At 45.4% G+C, this 17183-nt stretch overlaps 1 protein-coding gene across 1 annotated transcript in view; it reads right to left on the bottom strand.

The window, feature by feature from the left end:
• Positions 1-17183, bottom strand: part of CYFIP1 (cytoplasmic FMR1 interacting protein 1) — a 91921-nt gene that overhangs the window by 51611 nt on the left and 23127 nt on the right. Inside the window, 8 exon segments of the mRNA XM_084771349.1 lie at positions 1653-1757; positions 2788-2916; positions 3010-3106; positions 5712-5893; positions 7239-7340; positions 7469-7546; positions 8851-8940; positions 9018-9135. Of these exon segments, the coding sequence (XP_084627475.1) occupies positions 1653-1757; positions 2788-2916; positions 3010-3106; positions 5712-5893; positions 7239-7340; positions 7469-7546; positions 8851-8940; positions 9018-9134 (900 nt within the window). The 5' untranslated portion in view covers position 9135.

The raw sequence follows: 17183 nt of genomic DNA, 5'->3' as shown, positions 1-17183 counted from the left end.
GCTCCATGAACCACAGAAGGAGATGTCAAGGGTCTTAGAGATGGCCCAACAGGTGCCAACTAGAAATGGCCAGAGCAACCTACTTAGGACGCTACTGTTTTAGATGATTGCTTTTTCTGATTTGCAAAGTGATTAATCAAACCGTCGAAACCACATGCAACCACACACCACTAAAAATAAAAATCAAGCAATGACCCAGTGTCGCAGCAAACCGTCGTGGGATCTCAGGGACGGACACTGTTTCCAGCTCATTCCCTTCACGCCGTCAGCTGACAGCTGGCACTGAAAAACTGCTCAGAGCTGTGCGAACTGTGTGATCGACTGTCCTACATGCACTACGTTATTTAAAAAATAATATTCACAGAAAGAAAAGGGAGGACAGGGAGTATATAACATATACCTATATAAAACAAAAAATAAATTAGCTTTTAAAATGTTAGTTAATAGTTGATGTGCACTTTAAAAGAAAAATCTCTTGTGTCTGATATAAATTATAGACCTACAGTTTTTTTTTTTTTTATTAGTGCTAGACTTCAAAACCATGATCTCCTGTTAGTGCATGCAACCTTTTAATCTGTTCATCCACTCATTTAATGTATGAGTACTCTATCTGCATGTGAGCCTGCAGGCCAGAAGAGGGCATCAGACCATACTATAGATGGCTGTGAGCCACCATGTGGTTGCTGGGAATTGAACTCAGGACCTTTGCAAGAGCAGCAAGTGCTCTTAACCACTGAGCCATCTTTCCAGCCCCTCCTCCTCCATGCAACCTTGAACTCCATTTCCGCAGGACTTTTTCTGTAATTAAACATGTTATAATTATATGGAAAATTCAGGGCAACTGACTGGTGAGCTGCACTGAAATTCCCTAATAACATGTCTAGACAAGAAGAATGAGAAGAGAAGCAAAGGGCACTTATTTATCTGTAATTAAGTTGTTACACCTGCCAGTAAGGAGATGCTGGCCAGATAGATACACAGAGAACTTTGAAACTGTGCCAGATTGTTCTTCTTCGTGTTCGTGTTACTGGAAGACATATAGGCATAAACCTTTTCCTTCCTAGATCTGGCAGACATAGCTCATTTTATTAAAATGGTTCTAGCACAAAATAAAATAAAAATAAACCTCTGAGCTGTTGCCCCAGGCTCCCATAGAGATTATTTTTCACAACCAGAAGGTTGGGCATATGGAGCCAGATGCAAAAGAGGAGAAATCTTACGGTTCCCTTTCTACACTGTTCAAGGCAGGCAAAGCCAAGGCAAGGAACAGAAAAGAGAAAGCAGCCACCTTTTGAGAGGAGAGATTAAGCCCTTTCTTGCCTCACTACATTCTGATTTGCATCACAACCACAGATTCACTTGGCAAAATCTCAAGGTATATATCAATAAAAACATTTATCATCTTGGGAGGCAGAGGCAGGTGGATCTCTGTGAGTTCAAGGCCAGCCTGGTCTACAAAGTAAGTCCAGGATAGCCAAGGCAACAGAGAGAAACCCTGTCTCGAAAAACTAAAAACAAAAACAAAAACAAAAAACAAAAAAACATTTATCATCAATGCTCAGAACTAAGCAGAAATCTTTATCAAAAAAATTTATACAAGTTTAAATTCATATGTACATATAAACATATATACACACATATATGAAACTCACCTTGAAATATTTGTCTATTTTGGATAAATTTATTCTTTTCTTGGCGTCTAGTTTGTAGATGTTACTGACACTCCCGTCCATCAAGTACAGACCAAATCCCATGACCTGGAAAGCCACAAATGGTGCAATGTCACACTTGGGGCTGTGAATTCACCCACACAGATGCACACTGAAATCACAAATCACCCTCTTAACAGTGCTACGAAATAAAGAGCTATCCTTTCAAATAAAACTTTTTTCCTTGTTTATGTCATCTCTTGTGGCTGGTTCAGCTTCCTCCCTGGACACTCAAGTACCAATGCCTGCTGAGCGGAGCACAGGGCAGAACCAGAGATGGGCAGCTGCACAAGAGAGTTCCAAGACAGTTCCCCAATACTACCATAAGCTCGAGTCTTCGAGAATAACTTGATGCCTACTCATGTAGGTACAGGACTGTCCCTAGAAGATCATGGACAGAAGTGGCCAAATGTACAATCAATATTTAACATCTGGAATTGACTCATAGTGCGCTGCAGTAGTCACCAGCTCACAGCAAGTGTGACAGTGTGTGTTAAGCTGCGTAATTTTTAAGGGTTGGTTGTGATTTAAAACCTGTTACTCCTAGCCTGGTGCTTTGAATGCAATTTTTTATTTTCTTTCTTCACTGAAATTGGGTGACAAAGGGTAACTTGGTTTCCAGGCTGATTGCTAAGAGACAAAGCAGCACTGACTAGTCTAACCTGAGTAGCAAGGCTTTTGCAGAACGGCTCCAGCCGAGACCCAGCCAGGCGTAACCACTAAACTTAACTCTCAGTGCATGTAAACTAACAAATGCAAGTCGGCAACAGCCAAACGCCCTCAGTTTGCCCTGGGAACGTGACCAGGGGCTTCTCCATCACCTCTTGGTACTCTCCTGACAAGGATGTGTCACAAGTTGGGACAGCAGACAGTACCCTTTAGCCCAACCGTGCGCAGAGAGAGGTGGTGAGCAAAGCAAAGGGGACAGGTTGTGCGCACGCTCGGGAGACACTATCCACATACGCGACATCATGAGAATGAGAAAAGCTTGGCAAAGGATTCCACACTAAGTACAGCCTTCTGTGTGGCTGTGCCTCATGCCCGAGAAAGCTTGTCACGGCCTCCTCTGCACACGTACTTTGAGAAGCATGTGTTTTTCGCTGGGCGTCAGGTACATTCTGTTTTCATAGTAATCCACACACAGATTCACGATGTCTGCCAGGAGCTCTTCGTAGCCAGAAATGACCTCAAGCTGCTGCTGCAGAGACTGAAACAGAAGGGGAGGGACGTAAGCTACCGCCCACTCCGGCCTCAACAGCAACAGGGGCCATCAGCGGTGTGCGGAAGACGCAGGCCTTACTTGCGTGATCTTGTTGTGGTTGGCCAGGAACATGGACAAATTCTGTGACTCCTGGATGGACTGCGGATCTGCCATTTTCCGTAAAAACTGAGCAGCCCTAGAAAGAAAAGAGTCAATTCTAAAATGTCTACAAATCGATTTAAAGGGGTGGGTACTTGGAGGGGGGGTGGTCAGGATTCCTCTCCTCCACCTGCTGTTATCTGCAGAAATGTGTGTTGCAGAAGATGCTCACGGTTTAAGCCTCTTGCAGCACCTCTGCCTTTGACTCTAGGGAACCTTTCGCTAACTGAGATACATCTTACACAGCTCCAGAGAGCTTTCGTTCTTTACTGCCCACAGCCAACGGACTTCATTAACAGGTGTTACACTCCGGTCTCTCCTATACCTAAGTGAATGCTCACCTTTGTCTGTGGGTCAAAGGACCCCTAATCTCCATGTCAGAGAAGACCTTGTCTCTGCATATTCTGACTCCAAAAAGCCCTGAAATGCATTGTTAAGGATCTTTCCAAAAGCCTCACTGGGCTACCGCTATCTCCACTAGTGCCTCTCCCCAGCTACGCTGGCTCAGTCCACTAGCACGGCAACTTCCCAGGGTCCTGGATTTGCCACCTATTCAGCTCCACAATGTGAGGCTTGCACAGTGAAATCCTTGAAGGTACATGCTAAGTCTGTGTAGAGAAAAGAGTGACAGATCTTTACACGTAACAGAGACTGCCCATCAGGTTCTATCGGTGCAACCCAGGATCTTGAGCCATTATGGTGCCACAAAGAAGGGTCATATCCACATTAAATTCACTTCCTTTCTTCCCCACGAACAGCCTGAACTTTCCAAGGAATGACAATGTAGTGTCTCCCTTGCAGTTGGCTGTGGCCAGGCAACCAAGGGGTGGGCCATGAGATATGATGCAAAAGATTGCCAGGAGCTTGAATGTTTACTTCTAAGAAAGAGTACAGCTTTATGGTTTTCCCCCTCCCTATTGACCAGAATATAAATTGTGGGGAGGGGCTAGAGAGATGGGTCAGTGGTTAAGAGCACTGTCTGCTCTCCCGGAGGTCCTGAGTTCAATTCCCAGCAACCACATGATGGCTCACAACCATCTATAAGAGATCTGTGCAGGCATATATGCAGACAGAACACTGTATATGTAATAAATAAAAATAAATATTTTAAAAAATAAATAAATTGTGGGGAGAACGCAAGCAGCCGTACTGGACTATGAGCACTATGTGGTGACTGCAGAACAATTATTCCTTAATTAAAAGAAGTACATCAGGGGGCTGGAGACATGGCTCAGCGGTTAAGAGCACTGTCTGCTCTCCCGGAGGTCCTGAGTTCAATTCCCAGCAACCACATGGTGGCTCACAACCATCTATAATGTGATCGGATGCATACTATATACATAATTAATAAATAAATAAATAAAAAGAAGTATATCAAAAATTTAAAAACTAGTATTTTGAAAACGTGTATTCAGTTCCATCATATCACTGGTACAGTAACACTCTTCTCTTTTTAATGCAGTCACCTTATGGATTCCAGTAGACGCTAGGGTGTGAGACACGGCAACCAAGGAAGGAATGATTCAAGGACACTGTTCTCTACTTCAGTGAAGGCTTACCACAATTGTGTGGGTTAGTTTTACATTTTACTCAGAATATGTATTCAAAGTTATAATCTGGGCGCAAAAGATGAGAGTGAGAGAGAAAGAGAGAGAAAGAGAGAGAGAGAGAGAGAGAGAGAGAGAGAGAGAGAGAGAGAAGAGAGAATGAAAATGAATGAATATGGGAATATAAAAGCTAGTGTGGTTGTCAACTGTCAACTTGACTACATCTGGAATCAAGCAAACCCAAGCAGCCTGGTACACCTGGGAAGGATTTCTTGATTGATCTTTTGCAGTAGGAAGACTGATCTTAACCCTGGATCATTTAAGGTCAGAAGACCTACCCTAAGCCTGGACCTCAGGTCCAGATTTCATCATAGCCAACAACAGTAAAACCTGATTAGTGCTCCCCCACTGGCCTCTTTCCAGAAGTTCCTTGCCTTAAAAAAAAAAAAAGGAAGGTAAAGTTGACATAGGAAAGAGCTAGCTGTCCAAAGGCCCTGGAATGCTTAGTGTGATCCAAAGACACCTGCTAAGCGAAGATCGTACAACCTCAAGTCTGTAAGGAAGTACCAGGGTCATTCAACACACAAGGGACAAGAAAGGGACATGGCAACTTCTCAGAGGACTACAGCTTGGCATCCTTGGATGAAAAACCCACGTTCCCCACAATAGGAAGTTCCCTAGGGGGCGGGGAATTAAAAAAGAAGAAGAAGGAGGAGGAGGAGGAGTTGGAGAAGAAGAAGAAGAAGAAGAAGAAGAAGAAGAAGAAGTTGTTCCCTAGGCCATGCAGCTCTACACAACAGAGATAGATGCACGTTTATCATCTCAAGGGTACTAAGCACCCAGATTCCCCGTGCACCATTTGAAGCTCACCAGTAAAGCTCCAGGCCACTCAAGATATGTAAAACTACCAGAGACCTTTAAACTGTCAGCCAGCCCTGCGCCTTATTCTTGGCAGCACGTGTTCAAAGTCCCCTGATGATAATAGCGGCCATCAATGAAACAGGAGGCCTGCACCTGCTAACTAAGGCGCCAGGCTGAGGCGGGGCCCGGCGGGGCAGACCCGGCATGCGGCATGCGCTGCAGGCCTGAGCTCACCTCTTGTATGCCGAGTGGTCATTCTTCACGCTGCACTTCATGTTCTTCAGCTCATCCAGCACAGCGAACATGTTGATGAATTTGCCCAGCGTGATGAGGTAGGCTTCAGACACAAAGTCCTTTCTCCTCTCAGCATGGCACAAGCGTCTCACTTCCCCACAGAAACGCTCAATGGCGTTTCTCTGAGCACAGACAGGGGAAGGCAGAGGAGCACGAGTCAGCAGCTCGTCAGATCCACGTCCATGTCTCAAGGATGCTCCCTCCCTCACTGCCACTCACTGAGGGCCTGGGGTTCACTTTCCACCTCACAAATACACCCTTTGTCTGAGCAGTCTCCACGCCTTTGCTCTGCAAAAACCGTTACTTATTTTGCAGTTTATCAACCATGTCTCTTACTAAAGTGAAAGAATTTTGGTGATTATTCCAGTAAAAGTACTGTGGACTGTGGTGGTTACTGCTAGCTGTCAACTTGGCATACCTAGAATCACCTGGGAGACGGGTTTGACAGCTTGCCTATCAGGGAGTACCTTGATTAGACTAACTGACGTAGAAAGAGACACCACCCCACCACCCCCACTACCCCCATCCCCCCCTGCTGGAGGTGATGCCACTGCCTGGCTGGGATCCTGGGATCCAGAAAAATGGAGAAATGAGCTGGGACACAGGATGCATTCTTATCTCTGTGTCATGATTATGAAAGTGACATGACCGGGTAATTAAAGCTCCTACTGCCTTGAGTTCTCTGCTACGATGGACTTAAAGTCTTAAGCTGTGAGCAAAAATAAACTCTTCCTCCTTTGAGTTGGTTCACTGGGGTATTTTGCTAGAGCAACAGAAAACAACTGAAGGCAGTTACCAAGCAAAATGCTCCGATAAAACATCTATAACACTGATGTTGACTGTCAGAGGGGAAAGAGGGGTGACTCTTGGTAACTTTTAAGGAAAGCTAGTTTAAAAAATAGCTGTTTATAGATATTTCCACCACTTTAAAGAGCCAGTGAGTATCTTCCATGAGGCTTTTTATTTTTTATTTCTTGGCATAACTGAATCATCAAATGAGGTCAGGCACAGGGTAGGAAGTATCAGGTAGTCAAGAAAAGAGCTGGAAAAAACTAGATATATAAACTTGAAAGTGGGGCTGGAGAGATGGTTCAGTGGTTAAGGGTACTGACTGCTCTTCCAGAGGACTGGAGTTCAAATCCCAGCACCCACGTGGCAACTCAGGACTGTCTGTAACTCTAAGATCTGACACTCTCACACAGACATACTTGCAGGCAAAACACCAATGCACATAAAATAAATGTAAAAAATTATTTAAAATAAATAAATAAATAAACTTGGAAGTGATGAAAGCAAGCTTTTTGTGCAGGATAAAAATTCACCCTAACAGAAAGGTGAAGCACGAAAGAGCTATTTACTCTGAAGCGCGTGTCCGCCTTGGTGCTCCTCCGTCTGACGCAGTTAGTCTACTCTGTACTACACTGTCCTTACTGCTTAGCATCAAAGCCCTCTATTTTAATGCTTTACCTGGAAGTACATAAAATTCATCAGCTTTGTGACCTCGGGTTCGAGAACCTCCACCGTCTTCTCATAAATTTCAACCCTATTCGGCTGCTCGTTGCACTTCACCTGAGTGCAAAAGAAAGACGCGCCAAGTAAGGTGCAAGATGGGGCGTGGCTTGGACGGACAGGGGACAGGTGCAGCAATAAATAAATTAATTAATTAATAAATAATAAATAATAAAGAGGCAAGGCACCTGCGGGATGGCACGGGAGCAGCTCCTCCAGGTGTACAGCATAACAGCGTACTCTTGGCCTTCGTCTAGCATCTCGTTCTACAAGATACGCAGGACAAGTCACGGGCAAGCAGGGGACTGTAGCCTGACAAGAGATACAGTGCCCACCACAGACCACCACAACCACTCCAAACATCCCCCACAGCTTCAGCAGCCTGCAAAGGAGTCTGGGTGACAAGGCAGTCACTTCTGAGGAGAGCCACGAGGTGCATCTTGGCCCCCCCCATCAACCCTACATAACTACCTGCCATGCAGACCGGAAACTAGGGGCATGAAAGCCTAGGCAGGGAGGGGTACACATAGCAACCTCATAGTTTCCAGGTCACACCGAACTTCCTGGTTCAGCAGGGTCCAGAAAATAGAGCTGCTAGTCCAGGATATATAGGAGGAAAAGGCAGAATACTTCCTACAGCGCTAGAATTCAGCAACAGTCGCCACAGGAAAAGGGCTAGCATCATTTTGAAAAACTAATTTTTGGTGTTCTATTCCATTACTTCCATATCATTTGCTTTGGTTAAAAAAAAAAACAAAAACAAACAAACAAACTACTGCTTTTCATCTTATAATTTCACTTCTACAAATACTTAGAAATATGTTCATCACAGCATTATTTATTACACAAAAGGGGAAATTGAGCAAATGTAGAAAAATAACTGTGGACATTGCAAAATGGGTTATTAAGACATTCAAAGTATTTTCTCTGGCACAAATGATGACATAAAAATGTTCACAAAGCCAGGCATGGTGGCGCTCGCCTTTAATCCCAACACTCAGGAGGCAGAGGCAGGCAGATCGCTATGAGTTCGAGGCCAGCCTGGTCTACAAAGTGAGTCCAGAACAGCCAAGGCTAACACAGAGAGACTCTGTCTCAAAAAACAAAAACAAAAAACCAAACCAAAACAAAAAAAATGTTACCATTAAAATAGATAATTACAACAATAGAATTCATTAGAAAACCTAAGTCCCATATGAGTGTATACCTAACATGTAAATTCAGGCATAGAGAAAGAAAGAGCACAGGGTTTCTCTGTGTAGCCAGCCCTAGCTGTCCAGGAACTCGCTCTGTAGGTCAGCCTGGCCATGAACTCAGAGATTCGCCTGCCTCTGTCTCCCAAGCGCATGCGCCACCACCACCCAGCTTGATATTAAAAATTTTTTAAAGAGTATGCATTGTTTTTATAATAAAAGAAAAGACTTTCTCAAAACTATCTCCTCCTTTTGTCTGTCTAGTCCATCAGGAACCATGTAGTTTGTTTGCAGTTCAAATATGGCACCTGAAAAAAAAACAAACAAACCAAAATATGGCACCTGCTAGACAGACAGAAATAAACAGACAACATTACCATGCTAGAGTGGACAGTCGCTTGCTCGATGTATCTTGCAATGCCGGTGACAAATGCATTTCTGTCCTCAAAGTTGGTGTTGAAATTTGGCTGAAGGGAAAAGAAAGACAAAGCCATCATGTTGAGGTCAGAGCAGCCAGCTGGGTCACATCTGCTCAAAGACCTACCTGATAGAGCAGTGAGGATGGCGGAGGCTCGATGCAGGGCTGCTGATCAGGCAGGGGCAGCTCCTCCAGGAGGTCCACATTGGACAGAGCATCCTCTAGTGTCACTTGGGCAGCCATCCTGCAGCAGAACAAAGTACAAAGACAACGGTGAGGAAAGAATGCGCAACTGGTTCCTTTCCCCTTCCTTCAAGGGCACTGGCGACAACTAGAGCAGAGGGCCTGGGGACTGTACGCCCCTTGGAGACCTTTCCTTCTTCCAGGCTTATTGGGAAAGCTCTCCTGACCTCTAGTGCCCTGGTGTGGTGGCTTGCATAGGACTGACCCCCATAGACTCATGTGTTTGAACGCTTGGCCCATAACGAGTGGCAGTATTAGAAGGTGTGGCCTTGATGAAGTGGGTGTGGACTTGTTGGGAAAAAAATGTGTCACTGCGGAGGAGGGCTTTGAGGTCTCCCATGTTCAGACTACACACCCAGCATGACACACGCTTGCTTCTGGTGCCTGCAGATCAAGATGCAGAACTCTCAGCTTCCTCCAGCACCGTATCTGCCTGCACACTGCCATGTTTCCCACAATGACAACAATGAACTAAACCTCTGAAACTCTAAGCCAGCCCCAATTAAATGTTTTCACAGCCACAGAAACCCTAACTAAGACACTTGGTAACTACAGAGTATCCCGGCTAACACAGGATACTACGCTTGCTGTCATTTCCTGTACCTTTCTACACTGGCACTGGTGCTCCAGTCCTAGCGGCTGATGCTTAGGGTCTCAAAGAGTACCCTCTGTGCTAACACTTCACACAAATGGAATAGGACAGCATCTCCTGCATGGTTATTCCAAATATATAAGTGACAGAGATAGGTCACAAGCGCATTGCCCTTGGCCACCAGCAGTGTAGCTAGACAGACAGGCTGGAATCACAGGGAGTGCCACGAGAGAAGTGTGTGCAAGGTGACTGAGGAAGGTGGCAGTTAGAGAGAAGAGCATAAACACCAAAGCTAGTACAGACAGGCAGAGAAATGCAGGTGTACACGCAGCCAAATTCCAGCAACACACATACCCCGCCTTCCACTGAATGTGTTCTGACCCTAGGATGGGTGGTGGGGTAGAAAGACAGGCCACTCTCCTGGAGGGGAGACCTGAAGACCTGGGCTCTCTCCGCAGATGGAGCCACGGGACAGGCTGCGTTCTAAGAAGGAGGTAACACCAATGAGCCAAAGGAAGCTCCAAATAGAAGCCTCAATCAAACGGCAGCATGGAAGTTAAAGACCCACAAACCTTGGCATGCTGCTCATGTCATGTCCTCCCAAGGATCAGAGTTACATCCTAAGACCCCCCCCCAAAAAAAAAAAAAAAAAAAGGATGTCCCAGAGACCCAGTGAGCCAGTGTGGACAGGAACAGAGAGTCCAAAAAACTGATCTTGAAATCCCAGACTAACTGAAAGCAGCACGGATATCGATCTAAGGCTGTGTATTTATAAAACAAAGCACAGTCTTATACAGCTATGTGAGACACACAGAGGAGGGCAGGTCTAAGGGACATAGCACAAGCTGAGAAGTGGGACTGATACGGAGCCACAGCCCAGATAAGATAGGCTGATTGCCTAATAAAGTAAAAACAGCAACACCCTCCAATGGTTTTAGGAAGACCACAGTCTCATATCACAATACTCCAAGTGTCCACTTTGCATTCATGTTTACAGACTCCTGGCCAGCGTCCTAACAGATCTTAGAAGAAAATCTAGTACCACCACTTTGCTAGTCCTGCATAATTCCTAGCCACATTCTGAATCCTATCGTTATACCCAAAGACAAATGCAGCCATCAGCCCACATCAAGGAAGCTTCCATTACAGGAAAGCACAACTGGACACAATGCAGAGATGGATGGATTGTGCGGAGCCCAGCCCCAATGAACACAATTACATCACATATCTTGTATCTACGGTTCTGGAAACATTTCGGATTCTAAGAGCCAAAATGCCGGGATATGTGCTGTGAAACAGTCTCGTGTAGAAATGGTCACATAAAGAAGACAACAGCAATACCAATAAACACACTAAGGCGGAAGGTCTTATTGCTATGAAGAGACACCATGACCATGGCAACTCTTATAAAGAAAAGCATTTAATTGGGGGCTGACTTTCAGTTTCAGAGGTTTAGTCTACTATCATCATGGTGGGAAGCATGGCAGCGTGCAGGCAGACATGGTGCTGGAGAAGGAGCTGAGAGTTCTACATCCAGATCGGCAGGCAGCAGGAAAAGAATTAAGCCACTAGGCCTGGCTTGAGCTCCAGAAACCTCAAAGGCCAAGCCACACCCAATGACACGCTTCCTCCACCATGGCCACACCTCCTAATAATACCACTCCTTATGGACCTATGGGGGCCATTTTTATTCAAACCACCTCTGTGTGGGGAAGTCCCTGCAAACACGATGGCCAGCAGAGGATCCATGAGAGGTAATCCAGGAGTGGTTTTGTGACATATTTAATTAAGCACAGTACAACTTCAGAAAAAGTTACCTTGTGACAATTATTACAACAAAGCTTAAACATGACCCCATTGGGATGCCTTTGCAAAGTACATGTCTTGTGCATGTTCTATTGACTGAGAAACAATACTCAGGATAAATGTCTAGGTGGGAACGGTTTGCAATTAACATAACAGTACACTCTTCTGCAAAGTACATGGGGCCTTTCGTAAGAAAGGGTTCTACCGACTGAGAAGCAGTGCTGGGGGGGCGGGCGGCGGGGTCTGGGGGATTCCAGTGAAGCGTAGCTCTACAGAAAAGCAAAGATGACCAGGACTTTAGCAACATCCATCCTTCTGGGAGGAAAAGGGGTCCTGTGAATGAGAATTCCTGGAAAGAAGCTGTGTCTACAGAGGCCAACTGACTGATTAAATGTTCAATGATACGAAAGAGGCTGAGCTGCTGTAGCTCTAGAGGGTTAATTGCAATTCATTTCAGGCAACCCTAGCCTACGAAATACCCTCTCCTTCCTCCACTACAGTCTCACACGCTTCCCTTAAGAGTGATGACTGCAGACTGGGAATGAGAGGCAATGAAGGCTTCTGTGACCTTCCCCTCCCTCCCCCTCCCCCAGAAAACAGTCCAGACAGGAAACTATTGAAAAGAGTACTTAAACACTGTAATAAAAGTCCTTAACACTGTGATAAAGATGCTGAAGTGTCATGGGTGGGGGATGCTATGGGACCGGGTGTCACGGACACAGGATGGACAGGCCACTTCAGTTTTAAGTGGCTGGCCACTGGGAGTTTGACCATGCTCCAATGGGACTTGGTGTTTTTGTTTTTTGTTATTATTGTTGACAATGATGATGGCGGGGGAGGGTATAAGGGTGGGAAGGTGGACCTAGGAGGAAGGGAAGCAAATGTGATCGGGATGCACTGTGTGAAATAATTAATAAAAATATTGCCAGGCGGGGGTGGCGCACGCCTTTAGTCCCAGCACTCAGGAGGCAGAGGCAGGTGGATCACTGTGAGCTCGAGATCAGCCTGGTCTACAAAGCGAGTCCAGGACAGCCAAGGCTACACAGAGAAACCCTGTCTCGAAAAACCAAACACAAACAAACAAACAAACAAGTTGGGCAAAATAAATTTTAAAAAAGGTTACTCTAACTGCTGGGCATGACAGCACACAGCTTTAATCCCAGCACTCGGGAGGCAGAGGCAGGCAGATTTCTGTGAGTTCAAAACCAGCCTTGCCTACATAGTGAGTTCCGGGACAGCCAGCACTATGTAGGGGGCGGGGGCGGGGAAATTAATCCAACTGGGCATGTCAATTACCTGGCCAAAGAACGTGAGTAGTTAATTCACCTACAGACATGCTATGGATATATGAACAATAATTATCCCCTTAACGGGTTAAGGTAGTTATATACCCAGAAGCTCCTCTTTCAGGGTAGGTGCTTGCAGATCTCTGCTAAAGCTGCGCATCTTTCGAGTTGTTCCATTTCTCCGGTCTGTCTCTTCTCTGAACACCAGCCAACATCCTAAGCAGGTTTTCTGTACATCCATTGCCGACCCTGACTCAAAGAGCGGGTTTCCCATCTCCCTGCCAACAGCTGCCGAGGTTACAGCTTGCCTACCCTGTTGTTTTTTTTCACAAACTAATAAAAATGGTTCTCAACTATCGTTCTAAGTCTGTTTTTCAATTATTTTGTTGAGATTAAGAAGTCACAACAGGGGGCTGGGGAGACGGCTCAGCGGTTATGAACGTTGGTTGTTCTAGCAGAGAACCAGAGAACCAGGGTTCGAGTCCCAGGGTCCACGTGGCTCCTCACAAGTATCTGTAACCCCGGTTTCAGTGGGTGCAATCTCTCAGAAATCCAGGCAAAATACCAATGTACAGAAAAGGAACCAAAAATCAAAACAAAACAAAAACTTTTAGCTAGGCAGTGGTGGCGCATGCCTTTAATCTCTGCCCTTGGGAGGCAGAGGCAGGTGGATCTCTGTAAGTTCAAGGCCAGCCTGGTCTACAAAGTGAGTCCAGGACAGCCAAGGCTACCCAGAGAAACCTTGTCTCAAAAAATAACAACAAAACAAAAAAGAAGGCACAAAAGGGAACTCTAATTGATAGGAGGGAAGCAAACATACATGGTGGTAAGGTTTCCACATGCTGTAGTTCTAAGAGAGTACAAAAATTACTAAGCATGTACTTGGGGATTTTTACAGCACCCACTAAAAAAGTGGCTACATAGTATGGAAGAACTACTGGGTTTGAGATTTTTACCTGGTGGTAAGCTGTTTTACTTAAATACACAGAGTCCTAGGTTTAACTCCCCACATCACCACCACCACCAGCCCCAATGAGATGGTAGGGGTGGAGAGTGGAAATAACTATTAAGTAGACACAATCTGGGATAAATTAAGATGGAATACTGCAAATCGTTCAACTCCTGAAAGAAGGCAGACAGTGAATGTAGCTCGGTGACAGAGTGCTTAAAAGGCATAAGGCCCTGAACTCAATGCTAGACCCAACAACACAAAACCAGAAAAGAGAATAAAGAAAAAAGAGAGAAGAACTAAAGAGTAGCCATAGCCAGAAGTGGTGGTGCACACCATGACACAAGGACTTTGAGGCTAGCCTGGACTACATAGTAAGCACCAAGTCAGCGACGGCTACACAGTCAACAGCAATAACAATAACAACATCAACAATAATAAAGAATAGTGCTAAATCCAAACACATCAATAATTGCATTAACTATAAACAATATACAAAATTACAAAGCTGGTTAGATGGGCCTGGTAGGTGAAAGTAGAACAGAAACAAGAAAACAGCAGAACTGGCCCAGTGGAAGGTGGGGTGGCCCTGGGCACTGGCCCTCAAAGAGCATCACTGTGGCTAAACAGTGGCCTTACATTATTAAAGGAGCAACACCCCAAAGACAGAACAATCCTAGCTCTGTCTGCATCTAGCCCAAACACTTCAAACTCCACAGCAAAAATGGACAGAATCGCCGGGCAGTGGTGGCGCACACCTTTAATCACAACACTTGGGAGGCAGATGCAGGGGAATCACTGTGAGTTTGAGATCAGCCTGGTCTACAAAGCAAGTCCAGGACAACCAATGCTACAAAGAGAAACCCTGTCTCGGAGATGGGTCGGGGGAGGTGGGGGGTGGGGGGATGAGAAGGGATTGGCGGGGGGGGGGGGGGGGGGGGGAGACAGAACCGGGAAGAGAACTAGGAAAATGAACATCTCCAAACTGGAGACTGACAGCAGCAGGTCTGCTAGGAGCAGCCTGCTTCCCTGGCAACACACTAATTTCAAGGAAGGAGTAAATATCAGAACAACTCCTCCTTAGCATTTGAAACAGCATGTAAGAGAGCCACAGCTGTTCCTCCTCAAAACTGAAAATGCCATTCGAAAAGGTGGAGGCCCCTCACGGGAATGCTACCCTGGCAAAGCATGACTTTCATCAACTGTTTAAATCTACTCTTAGGTGATTTTTTTTAAAAAATCCTATCAATGGCGCATATAGTCGCTAGCCCCAGAAGCCCAGTCCTTAAGGCTTACAGACCCTCACTGCTAAGCCTGGCGGAAGCAGAACTGTCTCTGTCTCCATCTCGCCTCTTATGAACTCTGGCCAAAATACTAAGGCAGTCTGCGTGACTCTGGGCTCTCTCATACTCTCTGAATGACCCATCCTCACACTCCGCCCCACCCCGCCATGCATGCAATCTCAGGTCTCCAGGGGCGAGCGGATCTGCTTTCTTGAACTTTAGTTTGGACAGCATAGATTTCTCTCTGCCTCTCATCTGTCTCCCTCCTTCCAGCAGCTGCTGAGATCTCCATCTTGCTTGTTCTGTTTACTTTCTCTAACCCTAATAAATAAATGTCCCTCATTTCCTTCTGAAAGGGAGCCAGCTTCCTTCTTCTATGTCCTTTATATAGGCTGACAGCAGAAGGTGTGGCCCAGATCAAAGGTGGAGCTTCCAACTTCAAAGATCCGGATTAGAAGTAGCTCTTCCTATTTCAAATAATTAAAAAAAAAAAAAAAAGCTTCGGGATGGAGAGATGGCTGGACAGTTAAGAGCACTGGCTCCCCCTCTAGAGGACCCAGGCTCAATTCCCAGCATCCACATGGCAGATCACATCTGTCTGTAGCTCCAGTTCCAGGGGATCCATGGCAGCGGGCATGCATGTCTGTGCACGCAGGCAAAATACCCATACACATAAAATAAAATAAAACTTTAAGAAAACAAAATGTCTCACAGGTGTGCCCAGCTGCTTGGGTTTAAGTTAATTCCGGATACGGTCAAGGTGACAAACAATAGTCATCTCAGGTCCGCCTCTTGTCAATCTGACACACAATCATATCTTTTTACATCACATTTACTCTCTAAATGAAAACGTAACCAAGTCATAATGATACCCAACATGACACAACTATCCCTTGTACAATGGCAAACACTTTAGAAATTTGGAATAGATGTCAATGACCCTTGAGGGACATTTTTTTTTTTAGTATCTCAAACGTAAATATGATAACCACTGCTATTCTCTTAACTGATGTTACATGATACAGAAACTGAGGAAAGAAAACAAAAATAACTGTACAAACACATTCTTAACAAAGTCAACACCCATGTCAACTAGAATGCTTGTTTCTGTAACTGATCACACGGTCTTAGCTGGTATTTGTAAATACCTTCCTCTATTCTGTATTTCCTCCTCCCTCAGCAAGCACCTCAGCAGATCTTAGCTCTTTTTCTGGAGAAGTGACCCAATCCCTTCATTCCTGAAGGGTCTGTGACCTTTGTCATCCTGCCTGGATTCGGCTGCTATAGTTTCCCCATTGACTTTAATCACAGGACATGGTAGCACCAAGAGATGCCCTAAAGGAGTTCCTTCCAACCTCCCTATCGCTGTGACCCTTGAATACAGTTCATGTTGTGACTCCCAGCCATAAAATTATTTGCTGCAACCTAATAACTATAATTCTGCTACTGCTAGGAATTGTAATGTAAATATCTGTGTTTTCCAATGACCTTAGGCGACCCCCGTGAAAGGGTTGTTTGACCCATGGGCTGAGAACCACGGTGCTAAGGAACCTCCTGCGTGAGGCATAATCTTCTTATCTCCATTGTGGAGAAGCAATTGTTTCCCCCTGGTAGTCTGGAACAATCATCCCTCCTAACACTGTGACTCCCTTCTTAGCCTGTTAGCTCAAGGACAGCAGAAGGCCATTCCAGTCCAATGGAATGTTTGCTGTGCCTCCTAGCAGGAGCACTCCCCACTCTGGAAGCAAAACTTCTAGGCCAGCAGAACGTGAGATCATAAAACAGAAAGCAAGAATTTTCCTAGTAGGTCACTGGGAATAAGAGTAAGTGGTACTATTCCTATTTCCACCCCTTGATCCCGGAACATATGGATCCTGGCTATGGGAGAAACAGGAGCATATTTTTGATAGTGGTTCAAAGCATATACTGCCTTCTGGAGAATGCAGCCCCCCAGGCTGCTGCCACCTCATTGGTACTATATCTACAAAAGGCCATTCCATCTTTATATCAGGCCAGCTACTTCAGGATGGTGAGGAGCGTGCTCAGACAGGTGGATTCCATGACTATGGGTCCACTGTCACACTTCTATGGCAGTGAATTGAGTTCCATGGTCAGAAGCAATACTATGTGGGG

Source organism: Acomys minous, assembly GCF_964271855.1.
Source record: "Acomys minous genome assembly, chromosome: 2".
NCBI lineage: Eukaryota > Metazoa > Chordata > Mammalia > Rodentia > Muridae > Acomys > Acomys minous.
This window is presented reverse-complemented; position numbering and strand designations above follow the sequence as displayed.